The sequence below is a fragment of the Miscanthus floridulus genome, chromosome 17 (assembly GCF_019320115.1).
Source record: "Miscanthus floridulus cultivar M001 chromosome 17, ASM1932011v1, whole genome shotgun sequence".
NCBI lineage: Eukaryota > Viridiplantae > Streptophyta > Magnoliopsida > Poales > Poaceae > Miscanthus > Miscanthus floridulus.
This window is the reverse complement of record NC_089596.1, coordinates 27,496,879-27,517,080: the sequence shown is the minus strand read 5'-3', so window position 1 is coordinate 27,517,080 and position 20,202 is coordinate 27,496,879. Positions and strand designations below refer to the sequence as shown.

Genomic DNA, 20,202 nt, shown 5'->3' with positions numbered 1-20,202 from the left:
CCTCGACAGGGTGCCAAACTTCCCTCGATTCCATGCGGCATCCATGAACGCCCTCACGTTGTCCCTGTCTGCCTGCAAATATATAGCTCACTCGCCGCTTGGTCTTTTCGATCACCGGACCGGCGTCATGTGTGCGTGATTGAGGGAAGACTGCACCGTGCGCCGTCTGCACCGGCCATGTCGCTGGCTCGTTACGACGCCAGCGTGCTGCTGGCCGCGGTGACCGCGCTCTCGGCGGCGGTCGCCTTCGTCGCGGCGCTCCACCTCTACGCGCGGTGCCTCCTGCAGCGGCGCGGCGCCCTCGCGGAAGGGGCACGCAGCCCCCGCGTGGTCGTGCTGCAGCGGCAGCGCCCGCCGGACGGCTACGTGGTGGAGGTCGTCGGCGCCGGTGCGTGCGGCCAGCAGGCCGCCGGGCTGGACGCCAAGGCGCTGCGCGCGCTGCCGGTGTTCACGTGGGAGTCGTCCAAGCAGGGGAAGGGGAAGGAGGAAGGCGGCGTCGCCGCCGAGCTGCACGGGCAGCAGTGCGCGGTGTGCCTTGGGGAGATGGAGGACGGCGAACTGGGCAGGCTGCTCCCGGCGTGCCGCCACGTGTTCCACGTGGAGTGCATCGACACGTGGCTCGGGGTGAGCTCGACCTGCCCGGTGTGCCGGACGGCTGCGGCTGCCGGCGGAGCGGCAGCCGACGTGGACCACGGCGGTGAGGTAGAGCCGTAGAGCCCATAGCTGTGGAGTGCTGGTGTAGTGTATATAAAAAGAGGTTAAATCATAAATAAATTATCGATCGAGCACACGGATTATATTGCAGAACCAACGGCAGGTTAGTAAACACTAAACAGCAAGTCTCATGTCGATCGCCATTCCGTTCAAAAAATGCATATTTCTATACATATTGTATATATACAGCAAATGCTGGGCTTACTTAACTCTAAACGCTCTAACTTCACCATTTTCTGGAAGCATCAAGTCCTATATAGCTAGTTCATTTTGGCGGAACATGTAAATATATGTGCTCTACGAATCTTTTTTTTTTCTCTCTCTCTCCCTATTTTCGATCTCCACCTTATGAATTTTTTTAGGACTAGAAAACCTAGAGTAAGCATTCCCAACAAGCACTACATACGTTTGGTGCTAATCCCTCTGTTACAAAAGTTTGCTTCTGAAACCAATGTGTTTTAGTTTTGTCCAAAATCGATTCTCTCAATTTTTTTATCAAAGTTTATAGAAAAATATATTAACACCTAATAAACAAATAAAATACTCTGCTATGACATTTCATAATGGCTTTACTAATATTGATTCGATGTTAACCCTCAAAAGAAATATTGATTCGATGTTATAGAGGTTGGTGTATTTTTTTAGTACATTGGGCAGAATTGTATTGCTCAAGAAATACGTATGTGAACAAGCCAAATGACCAATGAATCAAATATGAAAAATACCAAGGTGTTATAAATTATATAACCTAGCCTTCAACGGAAACTTCACAGCACGAAATTCATCGTCACAAATCAAGGCCCAATCGCGTCGGCATTCGCCGCGCCGCGTCGCCAACCTTCCGCCGGCCGCCATTGGACACTGGAGCCTTGACGCAGTGACTATTGGGCCGTACCTGGATCGAAGAAGGAATGGGCGTGGGCCGTTAGGCTACTCCTCCTCCTCCTAGCCCACTACACTGTCTTCCAGGTTCCACCGTTTCCACCATGGGAATATGGGATGATGGAAAGCAAAGCATCGTGCCGGCTCTCGTCTGATTTGAGAGCTGGTTTCTCCTTTTTCGGGTTTTCCCCGCACTCAGCTTGGGCCAGTTTAGTTCCACCCCATTTTGCAAAATTTTTCAAGATTTTCCGTCACATCGAATCTTTAGACGCATGCATGAAGTATTAAATATAAATAAAAAATAAAATTAATTACACAGTTTAGACGAAATCCACGAGACAAATCTTTTAAGCCTAATTAGACTATGATTGGACACTATTTACCAAATAACAACGAAAATGCTACCGTAGCACTTTGCCAAAAAAATTTGGCATCCAAACCGGCCCTTGGGTGCCCCTTTTCGTTTTGAATTGAATCGAAGCTTATATTAATCGTCACCTGCATTGCGTTCTAGGTGTACAAATTTTACTCTCCTGAATGAATTTTTGTTCCACTTGAAATGCATGAATATTTGAAGTGCATAAATATTTCTGTTGTGCATATATATATAAAGCTTTCTGTTCCACACTCCCATTTAAAAATTGCATGGTTTCTTCGAGATGTACACATTTTTGTTTCCCTTTCTAGAATTTTGTTCCACATGGACAACATTTGTTTTAGCCAAACAATTTGTTCCCGATGTACAAATTACTTGTTTTCCTTGTCTAAAATGTCGTTCCACCTGAACAACATTCAGAAGAGCTTGCATTTCGGTAGATCAAACACCGCTTGTGATCCAGCGAGTGAAAGACAAAAAAATTTTGGTGTCATAAATGCTTATAACCTTTTCTATAAAAATAGGTACTTTAATTAACTTAGGACAAAAACGAAATGTCACTCCTTGAAAGGAATGAGAAATACTCGATCCATTCTAAATTATAAGGCTATGTTCGTTTCGCTGAAATTTAGCTTATGCTAATTTGTTGTGATAGAAAAACATTGTTCGTTCGCTGAAAAATACTATTAAAGTAGTTTCATTTTACCTTTTTACTAAAATAAATGTATCGAAAAAGTTAAAACGACTTATAATTTGGATCAGATGAAATAGTATAACAGTATGCAAGGACAACAAATTAGGCGGCGAGACAACACACAACCTTCCAAGGCCTTGTTTAGTTGGCGAAATTTTTTGGAAATGGTACTGTAGCACTTTCGTTGTTATTTGGCAATTAGTGTCCAATCATAGTCTAATTAGGCTTAAAAGATTCGTCTCGTGAATTTCGTCTAAACTGTGTTATGGTCGGCAAGACCTATGCTAGGCGAAGTGGCAAGACCTAAGACGTGCAGGCCATGGTTCCGGTTCAGGTCCAAGCCGAGTCCCTAAGAGTCCTAGCAGATTTAGTTAGTTGAGAGTTTTAGAGATTGGGTTCAGATTAGTAGCAGAGTTTGTTAGCCTAATGAGTCAAGTTGTTTCGGTTTGTAAGGACTATAAGAGTCCAACTCTGAGAAGAAATGAATTAGCCTGGGATTGTGTCATAAAGACACCCTTGGGCGCCTGGCGCTCCCTCCCTCTTCCTCGTCAACTCGCACCGCAGCCCTAAACCCTCGTCGATAGCACGGCACCGCCGCCCCGACGTCGAGTCTTCAAGCCCCGGCCCCCAATCCACCATAACTACAGCCTCAGGAGCTTAAGCCCTAACAACCTGGTATCAGACTTGATGGCCTCGTCCGGGACCTCGTCACCAGCCGTTCCACCCACCACTGCTTCCCCGTCGCCGTCGATCCCACCGATCTCCAACCCCTCTACGCCCCTGGTCACGCCGACCATTGGGGTGTCGTAGCCCATCGCCTCTTCCGGGGCGCTCGTCCCCACCACCACCCTGCCTCTATCCTCGCAGCCACCACCACCGCCCCAGTTGTACGCCATCCCCGTCGACACGCTCCAGTAATTCACCAACGCCGTCCAAGGCATCTAGAATCAGCTCGCCTTCATGAACTTCTAGATGGGTGATCTGGCGGCGCGCGTCGGGGCAATCGACGGCTGCCCCCCCCACGAGGGCGCAGTTTCATCAGTCCGCGTTGCCGGGCTCTGGTGGCCGGCCAGCGTCCTCCATGCCGGTGCTCACGAACATCAGTTTGTCCGCGCCATCGGCGCCTTTGGCCTCGGGCCTAGCCTCGGCGCCTCTCACGTCGACCGCGGCTCCCCAGTTCGGCGTGCTGATCACACACATCTCCTTCCCTCACTCGCCGTCCCCCGTGCCATCCTTCGAGTCCATCGTGGGGGTGGTGGCTGTGTCGACGGCACCCGCGGTGGAGACCCCTCCTCGCCTGCATGTTCCGCCGGCGTCGGAGGCTGCATTGGAGGGTCACGTTGTGCCCAAGTATCATAAGCTTGTGTTCCCCACCTTCGACGGGAAGGAGGACCCGCTGGGGTAGTTGAACAAGTGCGAGCAATTCTTCCAGGGCCATCAGACGCGCCATGCGCGACCGGGTCTGGCTCGCGTCCTACCACCTCACCGGGGTCGCGCAGCAATGGTACCTGGTCCTTGAGGCCGATTCCGGCCGGCCGCTATGGGAGGAGTTCCGCACGCTGTGCCATCAGCGGTTTGGGCCTCCCCTGAGCACCAACCATCTTTCAGATCTGGCCCGGCTGCCGTTCACGTCGACGGTCGACGCTTACATGGAGGCATTCTAGGCGCGTGCTGCACACGCTGGATGTCTCTCCCCAGGGCAGAAGGCGAAGCTCTTCACGGGTGGCCTGCCCGAACATATCCGCGTCGACGTGGAGCTCCATGACCCACAGGACCTGCAACGCGCCATGCACCTGGCCCGCGCCTATGAACGTCGGAACATGCCGGTGAAGGGTCGAGATGGCGACTAGAGGGGGGGTGAATAGTCCTTTTTAAAACTTAATCACGTTGGCTAATCGAAATAAGTACGGAATTAAAACTATCGGTCTAGCCAAGACTCACCTCTCTATCTATGTTCTCTAGCACCTTCCAAAGATACTAATCAAGCAACAAAGGTGCCGGGCTAGCTAAAGCTCACCTAACCAATTCTAGGAGCAAGGTTACACAAACATATGCCACTAGTACTTTAAGTAATAAGGGAGCTCCTACACATGCTAGTAAGCAAAAACACAAAGCCAACTAAGCTCACTAGCAATGCTTAATAACAAGGCAACCAATGCCAAATTAGAGAGCGCAAATACTTAGCTATACAAACTAAGCAATGTGACTAATAAGGTTACACAAACCCAATTAGCCACGCACGGGAGCGACTTCTACGCTACACAAGCAAGAAGGTAACTAGTAAGCTACACAAGCTATCTAATTACAAGAGCAACTACACCAGCTTAATATGTATAAAAGTAATTGCAAGCTTGTGTAATAGGGATGCAAGCCAACGGGAAGAACAATGTTGACACGATGATTTTTCTCCTGAGGTTCACGTGTTTGCCAACACGCTAGTCCCCGTTGTGTCGACCGCTCACTTGGTGGTTCGGTGGCTAATTAGCATCACTCACTAAGCCCGCACGTCAGGCGTCGCAAGAACCTACCCCTTGAGTGAGGGTAGCTCAATGACACGCTTTACTAGAGTTGCTCTTTGCGGCTCCCACGGGGCGAGCACAATGCCCCTCATAGGCACTTCTTCGGAGCACCGCACAAGCTTTTTGCGCGCCTCGACGGAGACCACCACCAAGCCGTCTAGGAGGTGGCAACCTACAAGAGTAACAAGCACCACTGGCTTGTAACTCGATCACCTAGCGTCACTCGATACAACCTCACAATTCAATCGCACTAGAATCGCTCACTCACACAATCGAATGATCACTATCAAGTAAGTGTGAGATAGAGGGCTCCCAAGCACTCTCAAGCATGGACACAAAGTCCCCCAAGGTGCTCAGCACCAGCCATAGCCGAAGGCCACTTCTATGTATAGCCCCAAGGGCTAAACTAGCTGTTACCCCTTCACTGGGCAAAAATCGGGTCGACCAGACGCTCCGGTCGTGTTGACCGGACGCTGGACCCCAGCGTCCGATCGCTCGTAGACGACCACGTGTCCCGATTCCAACGGTCACTTGACCTGACCGGACACAGCAGCTTCAACTGACCGGACGTTGAACCCCCAGCGTCTGGTCGTTTCCAATAAGGTACCGACCCCGACCGGACGCGTCCGGTCACACTTGATCGGACGCAGCCCAGCGTCCGGTCACACTCCAGCTTCTGCGTCACCATACGTCAGCCTGACCAGACGCACCCTGCCGGCGTCCGGTGCTTTTCAGACCTAGTGTCCGGTCAGTTGACCGACGCCAGCGTCTTCGCGATCAACTCGTTTTCACTTCTAACTTCTTCACCCTTGCTCCAATGTGCCAACCATAAGAACTTGCATCCGGCACAATAGAAAATAGGCATTCTATTTTCCCAAAAGCGTCGAACCCATCTCAATCCCTGCAAACACCACCTCCTTTGTAAATGTGCCAACATCACCAAGTGTACACCACCATGTGTATGTGTGTTAGCTTTTCATAATCATTTCCCAAAGGATGTTAGCCACTCAACTTGCCACGCCACTCGATCCTAGCGACAATGCAAAGTTACATCACTCAAGTGGCACTAGATGACCGATATGCAAACAAGTTTGCCCCTCTTGATAGTACAACCATCTATCCTAAACTCGGTCATAAACTTCTCTACACACCTATGACCAGTGAAACGAAATGCCCTAGGTTATACCTTTGCCTTGCGCATTTCATTCTATCTCCTCCAATGTCGATGCAACACATGCACCAACACAATCAATAATGATATGATCCATTTCATATTATCACATGATCATATTGGTTCATCGATCTTGACTTTACTTGCTCTTCACCATTGCCATCGTCCATCGGCGCCAAGTATTGCTCAAGCTTCACCGTCACGCGGTCCATCACTCCAAAGCCTTCGACTTGCCCTTCACGCTTGCAACCGGTCCATCAAGCCAAGTCTTGTCTTGATCTTCTCCACCTTGATCACATGACTCAATGTCATGTCTCATGTGCATTTAAGCTCCTTCATCATCACATGTGTGAGCTTTACAACATTTCCAAGCCATTTTCATCTTCATGGCATATGTTGCTCACACACATGTACCTGTGGACTAATCACCTGTGTATCTCATATAAACACAATTAGTCTACCTAGGTTGTCACTCAATTACCAAAACCAAACAAGGACCTTTCAGTCGGCTCAGCTCGCTCTGCCTGCACCACCACGACGTCGACCTACTGGATCGACGTCGGCCTTGATCGGCCCGGTAGGAACGACATCCTCTTCGGGTTCTTCATCGACATCGGTGCCTCGAGCCTTCAAGCGCCTTACACCCGAGGAGATGGCGGAGCGTTGAAAGCAAGGCCTCTGCTACAACTGTGACGAGCCCTACGTTCGGGGCCACAAGTGTGCCCGGCTGTTCTTCCTCGAGGCGGCCGATTACATCGTCGAAGAACCGGACGATCATGACGACGCTGACACCCCGCCGGCCGCCGACCCTCCGTTTGACCCCGACAAGCTGCTGATTTTGCTCTCGGCGATCACCGGCATATGGTCTGCGGAGACGATGCAACTCCGTGTGCGGGTGGGGCCGCATGAGCTCACTGCTCTGCTGGACTCGGGCTCTACTCATAACTTCATCAGCCGAGCTGTGGCCCAGCGCGTGGAGATCCAGTTCCAGGACAGCGAAGGCGCTCATGTCATTGTGGCTAATGGAGATCGCGTCATGTGTCGCGGCATCGCACGCGACGTCGGTCTCCGGATTGGGGCCAAAGCCTTCACCGTCGATTGCTACGCCATCCCGTTGGACTCCTACGACATGGTCCTCGGCATCGCTTGGCTCCGCACCCTCGGCCCTATCCTTTGGGACTTTGACAACCTGTGCATGGAGTTCATGTTCAAGGGCCGCCGCGTGCTGTGGCATGGAGTCGGCTCGCTGCACACTGCGACTGCAGCCGCTTTGCCGTAGCGGCTCCAGGTCATCCGGGGGTTCTCGGCCAAGGGGACCGAGCCTGCCATCCTTGAGCGCCTGCTGGAGTCCTACGTCGATGTGTTCGCACCGCTGACCGGACTGCCTCCACCGCACGCGTGTGACCATAGGATACACCTCAAGCCGGCCACAGAACCAGTTGCGGTGCGTCCTTATCGCTATCCACAATTACAAAAGGACGAGCTGGAGAAGCAATGTGAAGAGATGCTGCAGTAGGGCACGATCCGCGCCAGTACATCCCCATTCTTGGTGCCGGTCCTGCTCACCAAGAAGCAAGATGGATCGTGGAGGTTTTGCGTGGACTACCGCGCCCTCAACACGGTCACTGTGAAGGACAACTTCCCCATACTAGTCGTCGAGGAGTTGCTAGACGAGCTCCATGGTGCAAAGTTTTTCATGAAGCTCGACCTCCGTTCAGGGTATCACCAAGTGCGCGTTCACCCGAACGATGTGGCCAAAACGGCGTTCCGCACTCACCATGGCCATTTTGAATTTTTCGTCATGCCGTTCGGCCTCTCCAACGTGTCATCGACGTTCCAGGCCCTCATGAACATGGTGCTAAAACCCTTTCTCTGCCGGTGTGTGCTCGTATTCTTCGACGACATCCTCGTCTACAGCGCCTCGTGGACGGAGCACCTTCTTCAGCTACGCGCAGTCCTCGAGGTGTTGCGCGCCCATCGGCTCCACCTCAAGAGGTCCAAGTGCTCCTTCGCGGCTCCAACAGTTCACTACTTGGGACACGTGATCTCGCATGCGGGTGTCACCATGGATGTCTCCAAGGTCACGGCAGTGCAGTCTTGGCCGCAGCCGAGGTCTGCCCGTGGCCTTCGTGGATTCCTTGGCTTGGCGGGATACTACAGGCGGTTCATTAAGGATTACGGTACTCTCGCCGCGCCTCTGACCAGCCTCCTGCGCAAGAATGCATTCCTGTGGACAGAGGCGGCGGACGCGGCGTTTGCGGCATTGAAGACGGCGCTCTCCGCGGCTCCGGTCCTACACCTCCCGGACTTCGACAACGAGTTCTTCGTCGACTGCGACGCGTCGAGCTCTAGCTTTGGGGCTGTCCTGCACCAAGGCGTCGGCCCCGTGGCATTCTTCAGTCGGCCGTTCGCGACGCACCACCTGAAGGTCGCCGCTTACGAGCGGGAGTTGATCGGCCTGGTGCAGGCCATTCGACATTGGCGGCCCTACTTATGGGGTCGTTCCTTCATTATCCGCACCGATCACTATGCCTTGAAGTTCCTCCTCGACCAGCGCCTGTCCATGATTCCCTAGAACCACTGGATCAGTAAGCTCATGGGTTATGATTTCAGGGTTGAGTTCCGGCCAGGGCGCTTCAACGTCGTCGCGGACGTGCTTTCCCGGCGAGATGGCGATGCACCCCTGCTGGCCGCGCTACCTCCAGCCGCGCCGGCCCTCGCGGCAATCTCCGTTCCCACATTCCAACTCTTCGACCAGCTCCGCGCGTGAGGTGATCGCGTCGGACGAGCTACGAGCGCTCCGCGACGAGGTGGCCTCAGGCACACGTGGCGTAGACTGGGCGCTGCAAGATGGCCTCCTCCTCTACAAGGGCCGCGTCTACGTCCCAGCGACCTCCTCGGTCTTCGACGATGTTCTGCAGCTGGCCCACACCAACGCGCATGAAGGCATCCAAAAGACGTTGCAGCTGCTCCGGACCAAATTCTTCGTCGAGCATGATCGCCGCGTCGTCCATGACTACGTGCGGGCGTGCGCAATGTGTCAACGCAACAAGACAGAGGCGATGCACCCGGCCGACTTGCTACAGCCCCTACCGGTGCCATCGCGTGTTTGGGCCGACATTGCCATGGACTTCATCGAGGCGCTTCCCAAGGTCCACGGCAAGAGCGTCATCCTCACCGTCGTCGATCGCTTCTCCAAGTACGCCCACTTCATCCCGTTGGGCCACCCGTACATGGCTTCCTCCGTTGCCCGCGCGTTCTTCCGCGACATCGTCCGCCTCCATGGTTTCCCGGACTCCATTGTCAGTGATCGTGATCTGGTCTTCACGGGCCACGTGTGGCACGATCTTTTCCGTCAGGCGGGCGTCCAACTCCGCATGAGCACCGCCTTCCACCCGCAAACGGATGGGCAGTCCGAGGCGGTTAACAAGACGATCGCCATGTACCTTCGTTGCATCACTGACGATCGTCCCCGGGATTGGCTCGACTGGCTTCCGTGGGTAGAGTTCTGCTACAACACCGCCTACCACTCTGCCCTACGGACGTCGCCCTTCACTTTTGTCTACGGTCGCGCACCGCCGGAGCTCCTGCCCTATGCTCCGAGGGGCGCTCGCACGGATGCTGTGGACGCCCTGCTCGCCAACAGGGATGAATTCCTCGTCGAGGTTCGTGCGCGTCTTCTACAGGCTCAGGAACATGCGCGACGCTTCTACGATGCCAAGCACCGACCGCTCGAGCTCGCGGTTGGCGATTGGGTGCTGCTCCGTCTGCTTCGCCACAACCAGTCCGTCGCACCGGGCAGCAAGGGCAAGCTGGGGCCCAAGTATGCTGGGCCGTTCATGGTGCTTGAACGCCTTGGCGAGGTGGCCTATCGTCTCCGGCTGCCGGAGGGTGCCCGGATTCACGACGTTTTTCACGTCGGTGTCCTGAAACCCTTTCACGGCACGCCGCTGTCCTCGGTGCCAGCTTTACCGCCTCTACGCCACGGCCGGCCACTTCTTCAACCAGAGAGGGTGCTGCGTTCCCGCCTTAGTCGCGGGGCGTGGCATGTACTCGTTCAATGGGCCGACTTGCCGGCCGCCGACGCCACCTGGGAGCCGGTGGAGGAGTTCCGGGCTGCTTACCCGGCGTTCCAGCTCGAGGATGAGCTGTTTCCGAAGGACGGGAGAGATGTTATGGTCAGCAAGACCTATGCTAGGCGAAGTGGCAAGACCTAAGACCTAAGACGTGCAGGCCATGGTTCCGGTTCAGGTCCAAGCCGAGTCCCTAAGAGTCCTAGCAGATTTAGTTAGTTGAGAGTTTTAGAGATTGGGTTCAGATTAGTAGCAGAGTTTGTTAGCCTAATGAGTCAAGTTGTTTCGGTTTGTAAGGACTATAAGAGTCCAACTCTGAGAAGAAATGAATTAGCCTGGGATTGTGTCATAAAGACATCCTTGGGCGCCTGGCGCTCCCTCCCTGTTCCTCATCAACTCGCACCGCAGCCCTAAACCCTCGTCGACAGCACGGCACCGCCGCCTCGACATCGAGTCTTCAAGCCCCGGCCCCAATCCACCATAGCTACAGCCTCAGGAGCTTAAGCCCTAACAAACTGTGTAATTAGTTTTATTTTTTATTTATATTTAATGTTTTATGCATGCGTCTAAAGATTCGATGTGATGAAGAATCTTGAAAAATTTTACAAAATGAAGTGGAACTAAGCGGTACCCCCAGGAGAGAAACGTGAAAGAGTACCAAGAGCACAAGGAACGTGCCGCCATGGTCTTCCTTCCCCTTCCGTGCACAAAGACCGCCGCCGAGGCCACGTTGGCCGTGTCCGGTGCGGCACCGTTCCATTCCACTGGTAGCCAGGTCGCGGCCCCACCGTGCCATTCTGACGTGGGACCCTCAGAGCCGACCTACAAGACGCATCGCTTGCCGCCTTTTGAAAATCTCATCTCATCAAAAGAGCACCGAAAATGCACCCACGTCCCACCAACCGATGGGCCTGCCGTCCGTCCTCGGCCCACAGCCCCCAATCCCGCACCTCCAGTTCCGCCTTATAAATAAGGCCCCCCGGAAGACGCCTCACCAACAGGAACAATTCCCCGCTCTCTCGAGGGCGGTTGCGTGCTCGCGCGAAGAAGGCCGGAGCACGGAGCCCTCCCGCTCCGACCGGTGGGGGAGCGCCGATTCGAGCCGCCGATCGGCCGTCCGCGAAGGTATACCCCTCCGATTCGGCCCCCAGCCCCCGCTTAATCCGCGTGGTACTCGTATGCATTCGACGGTAGCGGCACTGTGTGGTTTGATCGGCCTTTTTTTTGGGGGGGGGGGGGGGGGGGGGGGGGGGGGGGTACAACCCGCCCTGTGTGCGGGTGAGGTAGTGGGTGGGTGGGTGCCCGTGGATTTTAGGGGGAGTTATAGGATCGGTGCGCTAGGTTGGGGTTCGCCCTGCTGGGTCGCGGTCAAAGTAATGAGGGGATTTGGGGTCGCTGTTCGCTCGTCGCCGTCTTAATTACCCGGATTAGTGCGATTTGAGCGGCACGGTGCATCGATTCTGGCGTGGCGGTTGCTGTGACATGAAGTGCTCCCGAATCTCCTAATCCGTGGTGGTCCCTTCACTTCAGCTCATATTGTCTGATTTGTATTCTAGCTGTTTGCTTCATCTCTATCACCAAACCCCTGTTCTCTCCGTAAAAGGAATATAACCCTCACATTTCAGCCTCTTGTATTTTCAGTGAATTGATTGTTACCCAAATCCATCACTAAACTCCACTTCTACAGACAGGTCATAAGTCTGACTTGGTCAGGCTGGGCTCTTGAGTTATGTCATTTAGGCTGGGAAACGCAGCCTCTGTAGATGGGGAATTTTCCTGATCATTGTGAATGGCAGTACCAAAACTTGTTTTGTGTTATGGTCATGGTTGGGTGTGTCAAACAATCCCTACTACCAGGTGATCAACATACATCAACATGTCTTGGCTATCTCCTTGTTATCATCTGTTTTGATCATTGCCTCTTTTGTGTTTTTTTTCTTCTCGAACACGCAAGAGAGCTGCGTATCATGAAGAGTAAAGGAGTGGGTATAGAAACCCCATACAGCCACGCACATAAACACATCCTTTTACATCAAATGGTGTATCTCTCCTCACTTGTCAAACATGACCCAAGACCACTAGAGAAGAACTCGTGCATTGGCTGGCTCTAGAGCAAGGAGATTGGAAATTCCCCGAGCTCTGGCCAAACTCCACAGGAGAAACTCATCTTTTACCGAAACCAGAACCCTATTTAGGCTCGGTTGACTCCCATCTGTGGTGATTCCAAATGGACCAAGCTCCCAGAATGATGGAGTTGAGACCTTTTTTAGTCTGGTCATCAACACCAGAATTTGTGCTTGCCCACCATGCATCAAAGGAGTTGTTGTCAGGCTAGGGGGAGAGGTCCTGCAGGCCGATCTTATGCTAGAATGTTGTACCACACTTGCTGAGAGAACACACATGAGATCATTAGATGGTCAATCGTTTCCTCAGCTTGATCACAAAGCGGGCAGCGTTCAGGGTGAGGCAGAGCTCTTTTAGTATGACATTCGGCAGTCCAGCACTATTGTGCCTCTTTTATGTCCCTTCTGTGAATTGACCATTCTCCAATTGCAAAATTATGTTACTATGGTTCAGCTTATATCTATATCCTTCTTCAATTGAAGCTCTCTGATGGTATGGATGACTAATTGGTGTCTAGCAGTGTGAGGAATCATATTTACTGTCCCAATTTACTTACTCTGTAGCTTAGGAACTCCAATCCACCTTGGAGTGCATTCATGACTGATGCTTTTGACCTTTGAAGCTTATGAGTGGGTAATTCTTTTCTGTATCCCCCTTATTGTTTATTAGCTGGTAGCAGAAGCCGACAAATATGTATCCATACTACAGATCTGAATCTCGTTTATCTCCACTTGTCAATCTTTGATGCCAGGATTTATCATTTTGTTTAACACACTTTCTCATAATTTAAAAGCAATGCACTAGAATTTCAGGTTATGCAATCTCTTAATATGTTTGTTCACAAGAAAAAAATATCATATGCATGACTTGTGCTATATCTCAGACTTCAAATGTACCTTCTCCCTGTGACACTCCTACAGCCATTAAATTATTGAAGGTGCCCTTTGATGCTTCAACCCGTATTGGAAATATATAAATTCCATTGGACATAGAACATATAAGTTCTACACTCAGTTTTTCTTTAGAAGAAGAAGCATTGAATCTGTTAAAGGTACAACACTGTTGTCCTTTGCTTTGATGGTAATGCATGAAATTTGAACACCGACGTGTCTTCTGCGTCTTCAGGTATCTTTATTGGTATTTAAAGACTATATTATACAGTATTCTATTTTATCAGAAATGGCACAAAAAAAACGTTATTTCTTATGGGAATGCAGGTTTAGTGAGATCTGGCCTCCGCAATAGTCACCTTCTTGAAAGCAGATGTATAAGGCTTATTAGAGTTGGAGTTCGATCTTTGGGGACATGAATTGATTCTGTTATTTGTTTGACTCCGATTTGGGGCAATCACGGGCTTTAGGTTGGGTGAGGAATTGTCGTTTCAACGAATTCAGGTACTCAGGTTAGTGATAGTTTCAGAATATTGTAGTTACATATTTGTGGCGGTGAGTAAGCTATGAAGTCATGATGAGAACCTTAATTCATTGGGTACCACATTCAGTCCTTTTTTTGGGAAAAATATACATTCACCCCCTAGCTTGATATGAGCATTTCCTTCTCTCTAGCTTTTCCATGGTCCAACTAAACCTTGGGAATTCTTCTGGAGAATTATCTAGCTCTCAGTCTTTTCAGATATTTGCATTTATTACTTCGATCATTTGAATTGTTCGACTAATGACATTGCAGGTACTATTTGAACACTGCACTAAAAAATGGAGTTTCTTTTCTTGTTTGACATCTTGATGTGCCAAAATCAAGATCTCATTAAAGGTCAAACAAATGGGCAAAATTTGGGCTCCTATTAGTTTTTTCAGTGTTAAGCGATGAATCTGCTTTGGTAAATGGGAGATCTGATCCAGTTTGTCCATATGCCTTGTGAGGACTATTTGTCCTCAGTAAGAGCATATGTTCAACATCACTGTTGGACTTCTGTTGCCCTTAGTTTGAGATGGTGGCTTCTCTTACAAGATTGTTACAGCCTTTTAACAGCCCAAGAGACAAGAGAGGCCCTCCAGTTGTGAGTTTTTGGAAGAGCCAATTGCTGCTAACTTCATATCATTCTGAGGACTGGAAAAGGTGGACCAGTGCCACTCTTAGCATCTACCACCTAGAACTTTTAGCCCATTGGTGGTTGTATGGTGAAGTTCATCAAGTATAAAGGCGAGAAGGGTAGTTTCATGGCCCACTGTTAACTTATAGGGAGAGAAATATTGAGGTTTGTGGAAATATTGGCTGGAGCAGCATGATCACCCACTAGTCCTGATTTTGGATGGTAGATTTAGGTTGGCGTAATGTGGGAGAAGGAACTTAAACAGTTGTTTCACATCAAATTAGTTGATCTGAAGATCCTTTCCAAGTAAAAAATCAGCTTACCATGTAGAATTGGCTACGCGAGGGTAGCTTGGCCCATGAAGTAACAATTCTTTTGATCACACTGAGAGGATGCCATTTGCAGATAGCTATTCAATGTTGTTGGAAGGAGAAAGATGCTAGTTGAAAATAGGTGAATTGATGATGTTGGAAACAAGATGCATTTATTCATAAGACGAACAAAAGGACAACAATTTCGAGGAACCTTTAGCAATCTTGTGTGTGCATCTGTTATTCATACATGGGCATGTGTGTACCTGAAATGCTAGTGCTATATCTACCTGCCTTCATATTTGCTGGGGCTTCTGGAGCTGATAGCTAGTGCCATACTTTCTGCCTTATATGTCCATTTCCTTTCTGTTTAACAGAATTATGTACAATTTATTATTAGGTTCTTTCCCATGACTAAGCTCGTTTGACGGGCTTTTCATTCCATGTAAAGAATTAGAAGATTCTGGCCAATCTTCTTATGTTCAATCGAATGTAATACGAACTGTACTGTTTGATAAGTGCTGCCATATAATTTAGTTGCACACTGTTTCAACTTCTTTGGCTATTACTGTATTCCTGTTGTTACAGATGCTGTCAATAGGTTCTTCGCCTTTTAAAATTGGTCCTTTCACCTGGTGTTGTACAGAGTCCTGGTGTATACTGCTTTACTGAATTAATGTTGTAAGGCTAGTGTCTTTGTAGGTTAGGTATTAGGATTTTATACTTGACACTGAACTATTAAAATATCGTCTGTAATTTGATCCTAATATCAATGGATTGTATAGCTGCTTATCTAGTATTTTCTATTACTTGGAGAGAAGACAATGCAGCCTTGATATGCTGCTTGTAATTATCTTGTATAAAGCCTGTTAAATGTAATCATTTTTAATGGTGCAGTATCAAACTATCGATTTATATATCTACTAGCCTCTTTGTTATCTTCAAACAAACATCCTCTTTTATACTGTTCATGAACAACAATACAGCAATAAATATTCTCCAATCCTTTAATTGACCGTGCTGCATTTCTGATTGTTTTTTTTTTGTTGTTGTTTCTTTCATCTTCCATTATTTGAGTGCAAATAAACCTTTACGGAAGGTAAAATTTGTTAGTGCCAGGCACCATAATGACATGATGTATACATAAAGGTTCTCTTCAACTTGCATGTACATTATTGGCATAACATAGGTATCCTCTAGCTGCTTGGTGACCAAACATTAGAGAGTAGTATTTTGTTGTTTTCAAAAGGTTAGAATTTTGAACTATTCATCATATGGGAAAATCCTATGTTCTATCATTACTTACCAGGCCCAGTTACTGCCATCACCAAAGCTATAAAAGTTTCTGATTCTTGTATTGAGGTCTAAAAGTCAGGTTTCCACCCTATATATTTTATTTTGTAGTAGACTATTATGCAAGTAGCGATGATGATGCCTTCTCTAGTTTAATTTTGTAAACTAAATACTGTGGTCAAAACGTTTTATGTTTACTTAGTTAATTATGTTGGCATGGTTTCTAGTCTTCTTGGATATGACGAGGATTTCATTTGTGTTGTGAGTGTTGTACCAAAGTTAAATAAGACACTGGATATGATGGAATCTTTGGGGTTTTGGCACTGGCAGCTCTAGCCTGTGTGATTGTAATCTCACATCTTGCAGGTTCTAAGGTTTGAATGATCCTTTTTAATTTGTTCTGGAAGTCTTAAGTATTTGTGATTCTCTCTATATTACATTTTCTTTTCTAAATCTACATGTATATTTGCATCTGCAATTTGTTTTTCTAGAATACTAATGCCGAGCCTATAATTTTCCAGGTTAAGCAAAATCAAATCCCTCTGTTCATGTGTTATGGCGGGACATCATCATAATAACACACATGCCTCCAGGATGGATCATGTGAACAGGTTCCAGAGTGAACCACAGCCTTTTGGTATATGGACTTCCACAAACATACTAACTTATTGCTTATTGTACATTTCAATTATTGTGAACTCATCCTATTGCACCCCTGTTATGCCAGATCCAAAGTTATTTATGCATTCTAGAACTGATGCAGCGAATGGAGCTCTATCATCAGGTTATGGGGGCGCACCAATAAGACCAAATGACATTCCATCCTCAAGTCACACTGGGCAATCTCATATTCAGCACAGTGATGCTCCTGGAACCATGCTTGCATCCTATTCTGGCTATCCTCATGCTGGCAGCTCCAGTAGCATCTATGCACCACATAATACTCATCATCCGCCTTCTTTGAGTTATCCAAATAGGTCTGAGGATAACTTCATTCCGAGTTCCCATATGGATGACAGAAGGGTTGCACTGAAGCGGAGAAATCCAATTATTCATCCAGTGGATGGAGTCAATATCGGGATCTGTTATGCTGGCAGTTCATCTAATCCTCAGTTCCCTCGCTACATTCCTGCTCCTGAACCCTGCCCTCCTCGAGTAACATCAAATATGGGTTCAAGCCTACTGGAGTGATCATCCCTTTGATAGCCATGGAGGATCTCAGAGGAATGTGAGAGGACGCCATGATCACAATCCGATCCATTTGGGACACAATCCAGGTGTACCTTGCGCATCAAGCAGCACTCATGGGCCACAAAACCATACTACTGTAATTGGTCCTCCTCAAAGTACAGCAGTGCCACAAGATAGAGCGCATTTCTCTATACCTCCAAGAGTGACTGCCCCAGGTTAATTTTGATGCCTGTTCTTCTAGTAAATTTCATGATTGATATTACATTCAAGTGTTTTGTTGCTATAAACTGTATACTACCTCCGTCCCAAAATATAGCTACTTCTGGGTTTGTCTTTAAGTCAAACTATTTAAACTTTGACCAAGTTTCTAGGAAAAATAATTAACATCTATGATATCACATAAGGACATTCTGAAAAATTATTTGATAGTTGATCTAATAACACTAGTTTAGTGTCCTAGATGTTGATATTTTCTACGATAAAATTTGTCAAACTTATCACATAGTTTTGACTCAAAACAAACCTAGAAGTGGCTATATTTTGGGGACTGAGGGAGTAACTGTTTTATAGTTCTATTATAGTACCATCAGTTGCAGCATAGCAATTTTCAATTGCTTTTTAGTGCTGTTCAAAATGAAATGATAGATTGCCAAGCACCCTGTTTTTTTTTCAAATTTTGTTGTTATTCAAGAAGTTAAAGCTTTCTGTTCTGCAGGGACCGATGGAAACTTCTAGCATGGCCTTCAGGGAGAGGCCATACTATTCTGCTCCGCAGAGGACCAACATAAATGCCCCCCCTATCCCAACACCTCCTGGTTCTTCTGATAGTCTACATTTTGTGCATGGTGGGTATGCCCCCAGAGCAGTCCCTCCTAACTGCATCAGCACATATCCTGCCCCAGCTTTTGCGACTTCTAACAACTCGGTGACTAGTCACCCATGAGCCTGATATCTCTAGCTATCGGCCTGCTATCCTTGGCTACCAGCCTGCTGTCCCTAGCTACCTGCCTGCTACCTCAGCAGCAGCCATCAAGTGTTCATTCTGAAGCTGCTGCATCTTCAAGACATCTGGGGCATGTGGCTCTTGGTTCCAGTGGTAGTGCAAGGAGTAGAAGGCTGAGAGATTCGTACCATGCTTTCCGTCCACTGATTATTGAAGAAAATAACTTGAGAGGACCAGCAGCTGAGGTAGATGATGTTGATTATTTTCTCATAATTACACTAACATGAATTCTTGCCCTGTAACTAATACAATTGCATTGTGTGCAGCGGTTTATGATGCTGGATCAGTTAGCTATCCATGAGTCAAGAGAAGATTCTGATCCTCACTGGAACATGAGGCTGGACATTGATGATATGAGTTATGAGGTAGTAAGAAAGAACCTACAGTAGATAATTATTATCACAAATCAGCACAGAATGTGTTCTGTAACTAATGTAACTTTCTATGCTGTTATCTGCAGGAGCTGCTGGCTTTGGGAGAACGAATAGGCAATGTCAACACTGGCCTAGCTGATGAAAAACTTTCAAGCTGTGTGATGGAGATAACTTGCTGCAGCTCTGCCCGTACCCATGGTGACACTGAGAGCGCAAGATGTGTAATTTGCCTGGTAAGATTACCCTTGCACAACATCCGGTTTAATGTTACACTTGCAATTCCTGTTATCTATTATCTCAAGCTGTTATCTACTATTTCAAGTCAATGCTTATCAAACACCAGTTGCTGGCTGCAGGAGGATTACAAATTCAAGGACTCTATCGGAAAGCTGAAATGCGGTCACGACTACCATGTAGATTGCATCAAGAAGTGGCTGCAGGTGAAGAACGCTTGCCCAGTCTGCAAAGCTTCTGCGGCAGACGACAGCGGAGGCACCGAATGAAGCGCCCCCCCCTCCCCATTCACCTTATCTCAGGCGAAACCGTATCTATTGGCTGATCTGGTTCTGCTGTGTAAATAATGGTCCTGAAACGGATTATTTGTGGGCTGAATTTGAACTCCGACATCTAAATCTAATCCTCAAGCTAGTTGCTAATCGATGGCAGCGTGTTCATTGTTCATTGATTCACATACCGGTTTGATTCCGCCGTTAAGGGGTGCTTCTCTTGCCAGCTTCGCCTCTGCTCCATGGATGGTTCGGTGTTCATGTCAGTGATAATACGTGCGATCTCGTAAGTTGCTTGCCTCCGATCCAAAATCGTCCCGTGGTGTATGCACAGTTTTGTTTGCTGCCGATGGATGCACCACCCTACTAATCCAGATGGTTGGATGCAATGTTGGCATCTGCATGTTGCTGGATCGTGACTAGCAGCTGTATGCATGCTAATCGCAGAACGCTATCTTTGTAACCACTCTTTAAAATATAAATATAGATAGATGATGGAAGTTAATATATATATAACAATAGTAAAACACGTTTTGTTTGGCCCATTTGGATGTAAGACAGGATGTCAGCATTGGATGAAGAACTGCATTTAAGATGACCTCGAAGATTCTTTTGGAACAACTGTATATAATAGTTTATTGGATTAGCCCCAAACTTTATATCTTACTATTGATTTGAGAAATTAGTTCATTCTCTTCCCATGTACGTATACTCCTTCTGGGATTCGGTCTCGGGTCGTGCTCGAGAATTGTCCCATCGATCTGACGGCCATGAGGAGCTAGCATCACCACGTACGTGCGGCACCATACACACAGTGACAGAGAATCTTCCTTCGCAGTAGCAGTAGCAGTAGGCTCCATTCCGTTGCTCCACCTTACACGCATTTTCCCTCTGGATCCAGCAAGCAAAGCAAAGCATGCA

At 48.5% G+C, this 20,202-nt stretch overlaps 1 protein-coding gene and 1 pseudogene across 1 annotated transcript; both read left to right on the top strand.

Annotated features, from left to right (window-relative positions):
- The first annotated feature begins 6 nt into the window (after window positions 1-6).
- On the top strand, window positions 7-1,001 carry LOC136519083 (E3 ubiquitin-protein ligase ATL41-like). Its single transcript, XM_066512741.1, has one exon. The coding sequence runs from the start codon at window positions 178-180 to the stop codon at window positions 712-714; it is 537 nt and encodes a 178-aa protein (XP_066368838.1). The 5' UTR covers window positions 7-177; the 3' UTR covers window positions 715-1,001.
- Window positions 1,002-11,331: 10,330 nt separating this feature from the next.
- Window positions 11,332-19,433, top strand: LOC136517843 (E3 ubiquitin-protein ligase MBR1-like; annotated as a pseudogene).
- Window positions 19,434-20,202: the final 769 nt, after the last annotated feature.

Excerpts from the sequence above, each read along its gene's own strand:
- LOC136519083 (XM_066512741.1), top strand. The coding sequence starts at position 178 with ATGTCGCTGGCTCGTTACGACGCCAGCGTGCTGCTGGCCGCGGTGACC.